The 11,650-nt window shown below is 44.6% G+C and overlaps 1 protein-coding gene across 4 annotated transcripts in view; it reads left to right on the forward strand.

Moving 5' to 3' along the window:
• Positions 1-10,793, forward strand: part of iqsec2b (IQ motif and Sec7 domain ArfGEF 2b) — a 33,426-nt gene extending 22,633 nt beyond the window's left edge. For 3 of the 4 annotated variants that reach the window (XM_074643518.1, XM_074643521.1, XM_074643519.1), the window contains exons 2-14: positions 707-1,004; positions 1,155-1,472; positions 1,659-2,713; positions 2,801-2,962; positions 3,280-3,402; positions 3,530-3,696; positions 5,607-5,746; positions 5,829-5,954; positions 6,045-6,144; positions 6,241-6,402; positions 6,538-6,723; positions 6,939-6,988; positions 7,294-10,793. In XM_074643518.1, coding sequence (XP_074499619.1) covers positions 707-1,004; positions 1,155-1,472; positions 1,659-2,713; positions 2,801-2,962; positions 3,280-3,402; positions 3,530-3,696; positions 5,607-5,746; positions 5,829-5,954; positions 6,045-6,144; positions 6,241-6,402; positions 6,538-6,723; positions 6,939-6,988; positions 7,294-8,481 — 4,075 coding nt within the window. In that variant the 3' untranslated portion in view covers positions 8,482-10,793. The remainder of the gene's footprint in view (positions 1-706; positions 1,005-1,154; positions 1,473-1,658; positions 2,714-2,800; positions 2,963-3,279; positions 3,403-3,529; positions 3,697-5,606; positions 5,747-5,828; positions 5,955-6,044; positions 6,145-6,240; positions 6,403-6,537; positions 6,724-6,938; positions 6,989-7,293) is intronic. The other variant, XM_074643520.1, reaches the window with a different exon arrangement.
• Positions 10,794-11,650: the final 857 nt, after the last annotated feature.

Below are 11,650 nucleotides of genomic sequence, written 5' to 3' on the forward strand. Positions count from 1 at the left end.
CTTGTGAAACTGCGGTAGCATGAGCCGCAGTGTGTAAAACCGTGGTACCGCCAGCCACCATCTGACTTCCGTTGCTCCTAAAGTAGTGTTATTATGGTAAGGATGGCCTTTGAGCAAGGCGAACGGCGTTACCATGGTTATGCACTTGTTGGCTCACATTACCGCAGTCTTGGAAAGGGAGGAGTGAGCGGAGGGGTACTCAGTTGGTTGCAATCTGCAACCACACCAAAGAACGTATATTGCTAAGAAGTTAAAGTCAATTGTTCGTTCCATTGCAACATCAGCGCCCATCAGCAAAGATACGTTTCTGCCATTTTGGACTGAAAGCGACTACCGGACGCCAGTAAAACGTCCGCCTAAAAAGTGTCATACAAAAGTAAAACAAAATTGTTTCTATTCTATTGTTATTTTCTACCGAAATGTCCTGTGTTGAACAATGAAATGTTATAAATATAATACGCGTTTTCAGTCCAAAATGGCGGCTTTTGTCTCTTTGCTTCTATACTTTTTGACCACACCACTAGATGCCGCCAAGTCATACACACTGTACCTTTAAGTACTTCGACGTAATTTAGTGACGCTGAACTCACTCAATAATTCATTCAGTCTCTAATTTTCACTTTACACAAAGTGTTTGGTGGTGTAACATTTTGTGTCAAGCTACTTGTGACTCATTCTAAAAGCTGCTGCTCATCTTCTCCTGTAGTGTGGAAGGGGATTCCCAGTGTCCAGAGACGGGCACCCACAAAGACAGCTCATTCAGCCAGGCGCCTTACCTGCGCGGCTCAGAGCGCTACACTGACAGCAGCACCAGCAGCGCACCCTCCGCATCCAGGGACCCTTCATGCGTGTCCGCCTCCAGTTCAGCCAGCTTGGCCTGGGCACTGCGAACGCGCCACCAACCTGCGAGTTTGGCCCTCCGCAAACAAGAGGAAGAGGAGAACAAGAGATGCAAGGTCCTTTCAGACAGCTATGAACTATCGACGGATATGCAGGATAAGAAGGTACCAATGATGGGAATACTGTTGGTCAGAGGATTTGGTGTGCAAATGTTTGTAATCTTTGGTGTTTCCTAGAAGCCATGAGCACCAGCAAACAGATGATGGATTCCTTTTCTGTAATCTGTGTTCTTCTTTTCTTGCACCTTTTGCCAGGTGGAGATGCTGGAGAGAAAGTATGGTGGCTCCTTTGTAAGTCGCAGAGCAGCTAGGATCATTCAGACGGCCTTCAGGCAGTATCGCATGAACAAGAACTTTGAGCGCCTCAGGAGTTCCGCGTCAGAAAGCCGCATGACACGCCGCATCATCCTGTCCAACATGAGACTGCAGTATTCCTTCGATGAGCGACAGCCTCAGCAGCAGGCCCAGACACAGACCAACTTCACCCACAACGTCGCCATAGGGCCTCCTCATTCCCCCGACCCAGACCGGCCTGGAGACTACACCCACTTAGAGGACTCCTTCTCCAAACAGGTAACAGTGTTCATTTATTTGTAGAACTCATATGACATGACAGTCTCAGTTCTCTTACTAGCAGAACTTAAAAAACTCCTCAAACAACTGGACAAAGCAAACTAAAAGACGTATCTAATCTTGTCAACAATACCCGGCACCATCAGCCTTAGACCCTCAATGCTGAACTCGTTGTGTCCCCTCCAGGTCAAGTCCTTAGCTGACTCCATAGATGATGCCCTCACCTGCCGCGCGGGTCGCGATGACTCCCAGGAGGGCAGCAGGGAGGGCGGAGGGATTAGTGAAGACTTCGGGGAGTGCGTGTGGAGCAGCAGCAGCAACCCCTCCTCCCAGAGAGGTTTGGGAGAACGAGCCAGGGGTGCTGGAGGAGGACTCAGTATGCATGGCGACAGCACCGCCACCTCGTACAGTGACGTCACCCTTTACATGGACGATGGCATGCCGACATCCCCGCTGTCCCTGGATCGGGCGCCCAGCAGCACAGATACGGAGTACTGGGGCCCCGGTGGTGGCGTCGGAGGCCGAGAGGACAGCAGGGACACTGAGGGAGGGGGCAGCAGTAACAGTCGGCGCAGCACCCCGTGCACCGAATGCAGGGACTATCGACTAAGGGGCGCACATCTGCCTCTCCTCACTATCGAGCCGCCCAGCGACAGCTCGGTGGACATGAGCGACCGCTCAGATCGTGGCTCTCTGACAAGACAGCTGGTCTACGAGCAGGAGCCTGGGGTAGGGGCTGGCTCCCCTCAGGGAACCGTCAAACACTCCCCCAACACGGGCACCCGCCCTTCCTCCACGGCAGCGGCCCAGGGTCAGACCCGGGCCCCTGGCAGACCCATACCCACACACATCCCTCACCAGGTGGCGGCACACCACCACCATCACCACCACCCTATCCACCACCATCAGTACCCGGACACGCCATCGTCGTCCTCCTCCCCACAACAGCCCCCCACCACTCCTCTGTCCTCCTCCTCCTCCACAGCTCTGCCACCCGGCGGTCTGGAGCAGCCGTGCTGCTCGGACGGAGACAACGACTCGCTCAACTCCACCACCAACTCCAACGAGACGGTCAACTGCAGCTCGGGCTCCTCGTCTCAGGACAGCCTTCGGGAGCCTCTTCCACCTCTGGGGAAGCAGACCTACCAGAGAGAGAGCCGCCATAGCTGGGACTCCCCGCCCTTCAACAGCGATGTGGTGCAGAGACGCCAGTACCGCATAGGTCTCAACCTCTTCAACAAGTAAGATGCTTAAAACTGAAGTGCCATTTTTATGGTAATTCAACTTTATGAAGTTGTAGTGAGAAAGTTCTTTTTCACTGACTACAGGAAGCCAGAGAAAGGGATCCAGTACCTGATAGAGAGAGGTTTTGTATCAGACACTCCTGTTGGGATTGCTCGTTTCATCCTGGAGAGAAAGGGCCTCAGCAGGCAGATGATTGGAGAGTTCCTGGGAAACCGGCAGAAACAATTCAACAAAGATGTTTTAGAGTGAGTATGGGAATAGAAAGCACAGAAGAGATCATCAGCAGTTTTTTTTCTTTAGAAGGACCATTGTAATAGATAGAATTTGTAATATGCAGACATGTCAAAAAGATCCAGACGAATGAACACAGATCAGCATAAGTGCACACCACATTTCAGCTCACATATTTCATGCCAAGTCTGAATGGATTCAACCTTGAGGCAAAACCAATCCCTTCCCCACACACACAAACATGGTGTGTAATGATATGTGACATGATGGATGCTACTGAGTTTGTGCATCAGGAGAGGTTAGACTGTGACCTCTGCTTTATGTGTTTCAGCTGTGTGGTGGATGAGATGGACTTCTCAGGGATGGACCTGGACGACGCTCTCAGGAAGTTTCAGGCTCAGATTAAAGTTCAAGGAGAAGCCCAGAAAGTGGAGCGGCTCATAGAGGCTTTCAGGTTCGTGTGTGTTGGACACAGTGGGTTTACAATAGAGAAAGGCCTGAGTGATAAAGATGCACTGAATATTAACAGCCATGGCTGCAGCATCTAATGTTTGAACACGTTGTTTCTGTCTCTTGTGCAGTCAGAGATACTGTGTGTGTAATCCAACGCTGGTCCGGCAGTTCCAGAACCCGGACACCATCTTTATCTTGGCCTTTGCCATCATCCTCCTCAACACGGACATGTACAGTCCCAATGTCAAAGCTGAGAGGAAGATGAAGCTAGAGGATTTCATCAAGAATTTGAGAGGTGCTACCAGACACAAAAGACACATACACTTGATACACACATTAGGCAGTATTAATGTTGTCTTTCTAACATGTTGTCTTTATGGACATGTTGCATTATATTAGGAAGGAGAAGTGTTGAAGTCCAACTGAAATTAAATAGCTTTTGTTTTTGTCTGTTACGATAAATATCTGCTCTGTACATCACTTGTTACGTGTTCTCCTTTGAGGAGAAATCAGAAAACAAAAGGAAGAATTGTTTATTTGATATTTTTTTCATGATGGCGCCCACTGGTTTTGGTTTATTTTTGATACAGCCAATCAAATCCTGCATAAAGCAGTAACGTCAGCGAGCTATCACAGGCAGAGCAGATGGTCACTTTTTTTCTTGACAACTGACTAGAAGCAGAATTTACATTGATAAAAATAGAAATCACTAACACTTTATAATAACCATCATTTATAAATGGTAAATTTGTAGATAATTAAACTTAGTTAATAGTTATTTTACTGTTCACACAATGAAATGATAATAATATTTGATAATTATTAGTAATTCTATAATTTAAGTTATTTTATCAATAGTTTGTGTAATATGAAATAATTTGTTTATAAATTATATATTGTATCATAGCTGATGAGAGACGATAACAATTACATTCTGATTACATTAGTAAGCAATTTATTATCAGTTTATTGTTGCACACATTATAACATTTTATATACTGTATAAAGTATTAATAATTACCAAATGATTTGTAAATCTTTAAGAAATCATTTGCAACGCATCTATAAACATTACATATTAACAATATTAAAGTATTAAATATCTATATAAATATTGTTTATAGATGCTTTACAAATTATTTATCAACCATTTAACAAGGTTAAAGGTTACTTTTATATACTGTATATAGTATATACATTTTTTATACGTTTGCAACAATATACTGTTAAAAGAATATAAATTATATCATTACTAAGAATTAGTAAACATTATTAATTATTAATTTAGTTTAGTTTGTGAACAGAAAAATAACTATTAACTAAGTTTAATGATCTATCAATTTACCATTTATAAATGATGGTTATTATAAAGTGTTACTTAGAGATCTATATATGATTTTCCATCATAGAAATTAAAAACATACATACTCATACATTCACATTTACAAATACAGCCATACACTTACATACAACCATGCACACATTTGACAGAATTGAGCCGGACAGCAGCCTGCTTCACAACACAATAGCCACAGACTCTGAACAACAACCCCCATTAGCTTTCCTGCTACAGTCTCGTTCTTATTTAACGTACAAACATGAACACATCCTGCCCCTCAGCTTGTTGAACGAGCCACCGAACAAACATTCACAGTGGAGAAGTGCTCTGCTGATGTCAGTTTGCAGGCTGGATAGCCAATTAACTGCTCAGCAGAAGCACATTAGACAACGTGTTTGATCTGGTGTGGTCCTTCTACTCTTCAGTATCACTAACAACATGCTGTCTGCCTATGACATGTAGGCTACAGAGCAAGTTTGTCTCCTTTGTCTCTTGTTCCCTCGGTTGGAACACCGCCGCTCTGGTAGCCTGCCAGGCTGCTGTCAATCAAACACAGCGACGCCAAAACACCCATTCAGATGAAAAGGAGTACTTCTTATATTTCCCCAAAACCCTTTTTTCTTCCTTTTAATATTAAAAAACTATTGACAATACATTTAGAAAAATATATATATATATTTTGGACTACAAACAGGGATGACTAAATGGGATTTCAGTTGAACTTTAAGTGTTTTTTGTCAGCTATCAAATGCTGCCTCTTGTGTGTGAAAACTGTTAATATCACAAGAATGCTTGCATCAGTATAATCAGGCCGTTTTGTGTGTATCATTTCCTAAAACCCTCCCTTTTCCGTGTCTCCACCCAAGGCGTAGACAATGGTCAGGATATACCCAGGGACCTACTGGTTGGGATCTACCAGCGGATACAGAAATGGGAGCTGCGGACCAACGATGACCACGTGTCCCAAGTGCAGGCAGTGGAGAGAGTCATTGTGGGCAAGAAGCCTGTGAGCAAAATACAGGGCTTTACAATATCTTGCCACTACGAGTTAAAGGTTTATTCATTTTGTACTGTATTTGTCCATATAGGTGCTGTCCCTTCCCCATCGTAGGCTGGTGTGTTGCTGCCAGCTCTACGAGGTCCCTGACCCCAACAGACCTCAGAGGACAGGAGTGCACCAGCGAGAGGTCTTCCTCTTTAACGACCTTCTGGTGGTAAGACTCACATTCATCACTTTTTAAAGACATGGCACATAAGATTTAAAGGACCATGTTAAAAAAAATCCTATCTATCCATCCCATCAGGTGACCAAAATCTTCCAGAAGAAGAAAACCTCAGTGACTTATAGTTTCAGACAATCTTTCCCGTTGGTTGAGATGCAAGTGCACATGTTCCAGAACTCCTGTAAGAAGACGTTTTGCCGTTTGCACATTTCAACTCTTCTTAATTACCCCTGTATGATTATAAAGTATGTTATTTCTCTCTGTTTGCATGTCTTAGACTACCCTCATGGTATCCGCCTGACCTCAGCAGTCCTGGGCGGGGACAGGAAGGTTCTTATCGTCTTTATGGCACCCAGTCAGCAAGACCGCACCCGCTTTGTTAGCGACCTCAGGGAGAGTATTGCTGAAGTGCAAGAGATGGAGAAATACAGAGTGGAATGTAAGCACCCCATCTACTGGTCATTACTGTAACTTCAGTGGGTGTGATGCTCTGTACAGCTTTCAACATCAAGAAATGGAGTGCTGGTATGCCTCTCATTTGAAATCCCCCTGTGCCCTGTGTGTTTGTTTACAGCGGAGTTGGAGAAACAGAAAGGTGTGATGCGGCCCAGCTTGCTCACTGGAGGTGTGGTCGGAGGCGTGAAGGGCGATGTTGTGAACGGCACCCTGGGACGGACGAGTTTTGATGACAGCTGCTCAGTGGGCGAGGGTCTCAAACGCACGGCGCTCAGCTCATCTCTCAGGGACCTATCAGACGCAGGTGAGGAAACAGCACCTCAGAGACGGGGTTCAATTCCACTTCCTTTCTGTCAGCTCGGGTAGCTTCCACAATGATTTTATCTCTATTACATCCTGTTCCTCTCTCTCGCTGACATTCAGCTTATGCGGTTCCTATCTTTTTTTCCAAAAACACATGTGAACAAACTTTCCAATCTTGCGCTCTTTGCTAACCTGACTCTTCCTGGTGGGGTGCAGGGAAACGTGGTCGCAGGAACAGTGTTGGTTCTCTGGACAGTACCATGGAAGTAAGTCTCAAAGACTAGATGTTGACCTGTAACCTTTAATAGACCTTCATTTCCCCTTACTGGTGCCTCATCTTCCCGAGCACGCTCATTGTGTGTACAGTGTGCGTATAGATGGTGTGCGCGTCTACATGCGTGTGTCCACATCTGTCCTGCACTGACGCCCTCTGCATGGCTGTGTGTGTTCATTCTTGCCCAAGCATGACCTCCACCTCCAGATGTCCTGTGTGTGATGATGATGTAAGTGGGGCTTTAGTGCAATCCTTCAGTGATTTTTCTAAAACATGCTGATGCTTTTATCCTCACAGGGCTCCATCATTAGCAGCCCACAGCCTCACCAACGCTACACAGTGCCAGGCGTGGTGCCTGGCTGCTATGGAACAGAAGACTTTCGGCCTCACCGCCCCATCCTGAGCCCCGGGTCGGGGGTGGGGGGTGGGCCGGGGCAGCAACATACCACTGCTGGGACAGGAGTGGGGGGAGTCTCCAGCAGTGTAGAGAGAGCAGGAGCGGGGAGTGTCCCTGGGGGGAGCAGCAGCAACAACAGCGGCTCCTTCCTGGGCTCCCTATTTGGCAGCAAACGCGCCAAACCACCAGGGCCCCTTATTCCACCGGGGCCACCTTACCCCGCACCTGTACCCCCACCGACTACGGGAGGGCCCCCTCCTCACTCCCCATCATCGCTGTGCCAGCTGGACGGGGGACCCTCCAAGATCCAGGCGCTGCACGCACAGTACTGTCACGTGGCCACCGCGCAGCCCCCGCCACCATACTACCATCACCATCGCTACCACGTCCAAACTATCCCTCCTCCCTTGCAAGGGGTGCCCCCTCATACTGTACAGAGAGGCCCGCTTCCCTGTCGTGCACCGCTTGGCCCCCTGCACGGCCAGCACCCGCAGCTGGCCCATCTCTCCCAGCTCTCCCAGCATGGGCTTCCGGTTCGTTACGCCAACATGGTGGTGGGATGTCCCCCCCCCCTTTCTCCTCTCTCCCAACATTCCCAGAACCCACAGTTCACCCTGTACCACGCGCAGCCTACACACTCTATCAGAGGGGGTGCCGTCCCTGGTACCAAACTCCCGTTAACCCTGTCCCACTCCCACCCGCACCCGCACCCCCACGCACACTCCCAAACCCACCCCGGACACGTGCACACACCACACCCAGCCAACCACTCTACCCACCAAACACACTTCATATTCGGCACACTGCCCCACAACCTTCCGTCCGCCTCCGTCAATGCGCATCACGCAGCTACCGTCGGCCCGTATCTGCCCCAGTACCCTCCTCTTTCATCTATCCCCCCTCCCCCACCACATTCCCCTTTACCCCCCCCTTCGTCCCCCCTTACCCCTCTTACACCTCTCTCCCCTCTCCCCCCCCAGCACCCCGGGCTGCCTCAGCAGGGGCCGCAGGTGACGGGGGCTGGAGCGACAGGTACAGGGGGCAGCTCCAAGTCCAAGCCTATCAACCGGATAAGTACCGTGGTGTGAGCCGGATGTGGGGCCCCAGGGGTCAGAGGTCAGATTATAGAGTGGAGGAGGTGGGCAGAGCGAGGTCCAGGACCAAGTCTGCCAGGACAGAGAGTAACAGCAGCAGCGCTAGTGACAAGAGGAAACGCAGTTTGCTTCGTCTCTGTTACTTTCACCTCCGTTTCCCACACATGTAGGTGGAGATAAAGAGCACGGCTACAGCTAAATAGTATGTGCATACATCTTTGAAACCTGCACACACACAGAAAGACACACACATCCATATGAATAAACACACACAATATCAAGAAAAATCTATAGCCATATAATTTAAAACTAAATCTATATCTAGATATATTGCCTCAGTTTTAATTGTTTGAAGTCTAGTTGAGGCTGTATGAGACTATTTATATGTACAGTACCAAGATGTGATAATGTGACACTGGAAAAAAATGGAGACCATATAAATCCAGCTGCTTACATGGGGATGTAAATAACAAATAACGACTAAATGCATTCCGGCGGAGTTTGGCATTAAAAAGAGCAGAGAGTTGCAAAAAACGTCCCTTGACTTTGCAATAATTTACTTGGCTTCACAATGTCTCTGTCCATTTTTGCAGGTTCCGCTTTGCTGACAGGCATCTTATTTTCTAAAGAAGACCTCAGATATGTTGCTTTGTCTTAAAACTTCTAAAAACCAGTGCACGGTTTCCTGACAGTCTTTTGCTTAATGGTCTTTTACATGTCAACAGGAGCCGCCTGGCTTTATAATGCATTCCTTGTGGGGTATATGGGAAATTAACGATACAATCAATAACATATTTTGAATGTTTCTGAAGCTTCTTGCCGTTTTATCGATATTATGATATACCTGCTATGTATGATGAATATTGTACGATACTTGTTTTGATCAGTGATTAATTATATCAGCAGATGTTTGTACATGGTTATAGAGAGTATATGCACATATAAATCCCCTCAGTTCGCCATAACCGCTAGAGGGCGTTGCGATATGTGAAGTGTGATTTATTTCCATAGTACCATGCTTTCCATTGAGTTCATCTTTTTTTGATAATTAGTATTGTTGGTTGTTGAAAATAATGAATGAGGTTTAGTTTTGTTCAAATTGATTTGAACACCAACAATATTCTGTTTTGTTTGGTGGGGCACAATTTCTTAAATGGGGTGACTAACAAAACTTGAATTGAAAGAAAGGATCTGAGTTCATGTTTCATTTTTATTTATATATATTTATGAGGCTCCCAGTATTGGAAAAAGGCTTAAATATGGTTGCGGAAATTGGAAAAGCATAGTGGAAGATGCCAGTCCCTCATAATTATACATGGCTCACTTCCTCACAGTCATCAGATTTAGTCATTTTCTGTTTTTCTGTTTTGAAGAAGCACGCTTTTACATGAGGTTTTGTGATTTTGCACACGTGATGTCTTAAGTCAGAAATGGCCTTCTTCTGATCCTCCTTTTTCTGCCACTTTTAGAAATCTCTTATTAAATTTTTCTGATGCCGCGGCATAACAAGATTCAAGAATATAAAATAGCCTATACAGGTACATAATGTATTTCCCCTTTTATTTCTGTGGGCCTTGTGTCAGTGTTACCCCTTTTGCTACTGCAGTTTTTGGAGGATGTAATTGAGCACTGATGTCATTTACCTTCAGTGCCATTGATCGATTACCAAGGGAAAACTATTCAGATTTAGGAGAGAATGAATGGGCGATGACAAAGTATAACAAACTACTGAAAGAGATGGCAAAAGTTCAAGATCTGAATCCTCAACAAAAAGGATTTTAAGGAGGTTTGGAGAAAGTCGAGAATGTCAGATGAAGATTTTATAAGTGTGTGTTGGCTAGCCTTTTCTTTTTATTGTGTCCTTTTTTGACTCGTCTTGCATGAATATATCTGCACTTATTGAATAGATTGTACTGTATAAATCTGAATGTACATATTATACTATACATAGGCTTCTTATCATAACTATATGGGACGAACGACTCCCATTCCGTATTCAGGTGCGTGCATGTGAGTGCCACTAAGTATGTACATATAAAAGAGGGACAGGGATGGGAGATGTTGGCCACAAGGAATATTGACTTCTTTTTCTTTTCTTATTATTTCTGACTGAAGGTGAGAGAATGAGCTACCATGATATAAATTAAAGCCTAAAAGAAGTTTATATGTCAGTGCACTTATTGATATCATTTAAAGCAAATGATTTACATTTTTTTTCTTTGTGTATGTATTATGTGTACTGAAAGAATAGAGAATTGAGATGTGAATATTTATTGCTTCTGATAAATTAAAGTGTCCTTGCAGTGAACTGGTCTGTGTGTACTTTTAATATGACGTAACATCTGCTTCCACCATTAAATTGCTCTTAATAATGAACTGTTTCTAACATAATAACAGAAGATAAAGGGGAACATGATACATTAAAGATAAGATATGATGAGATGCAGGCTGCATATAAAAAATTAAGATGATAATATCAGTAGGCCTATGATTGCAAATGCTGCAAAATACCAGAAAACAGAGGGAGACCCACAGTTTCTAAGGGGCTTCTTACTCTGTAATCAATTGATTTAGCGTAATTTCCCAGTAGGCTATTTCATTAGTTTTTTATTGGGTACAAAAAAGAAAATATTTTTGTTTTTAATGGTTTTTATCAGAATTTGACTCTGTTTTTAATGCAGCTCTCTCAATGCACTTACACAGAATATAAATAGGCCTAACAGAATAAAAGAATACAAAAATAAAATATAATGTCTATATACAAGTCAAGTGTTTGGAAGTTGTAAACAATACAATACAGTTGTGCAAAGAAATAAATACCAGATGGATATACATGGACTGGATGATTATGTACAGCATGTGGAGATGTTTATATACTGTATGTCCAGTGAGTAGGATTTATATTTACAGTGACAGGTATGTACATATTACAATATGTACATAAAGGGACAGATGATATGTACATATTACAAAAAATGTGCATTAAAGACTAAATTATAAAATAAAAATGTGCAAAAATATGCATAAATGCATTAAAGAAGAATTATAATCTATAACAGCAGCAGCGGATATTTGGTGTTAGAAGGTTATTGATCGGGTGTGACTGATTAAGTTAGTGTCATTTGTCACCAAACATTGTCAATCAGCCATGCAGTAAATGAGT

The sequence above is a fragment of the Sebastes fasciatus genome, chromosome 8 (genome assembly GCF_043250625.1).
Source record: "Sebastes fasciatus isolate fSebFas1 chromosome 8, fSebFas1.pri, whole genome shotgun sequence".
NCBI classification, from domain to species: Eukaryota; Metazoa; Chordata; class Actinopteri; order Perciformes; family Sebastidae; genus Sebastes; species Sebastes fasciatus.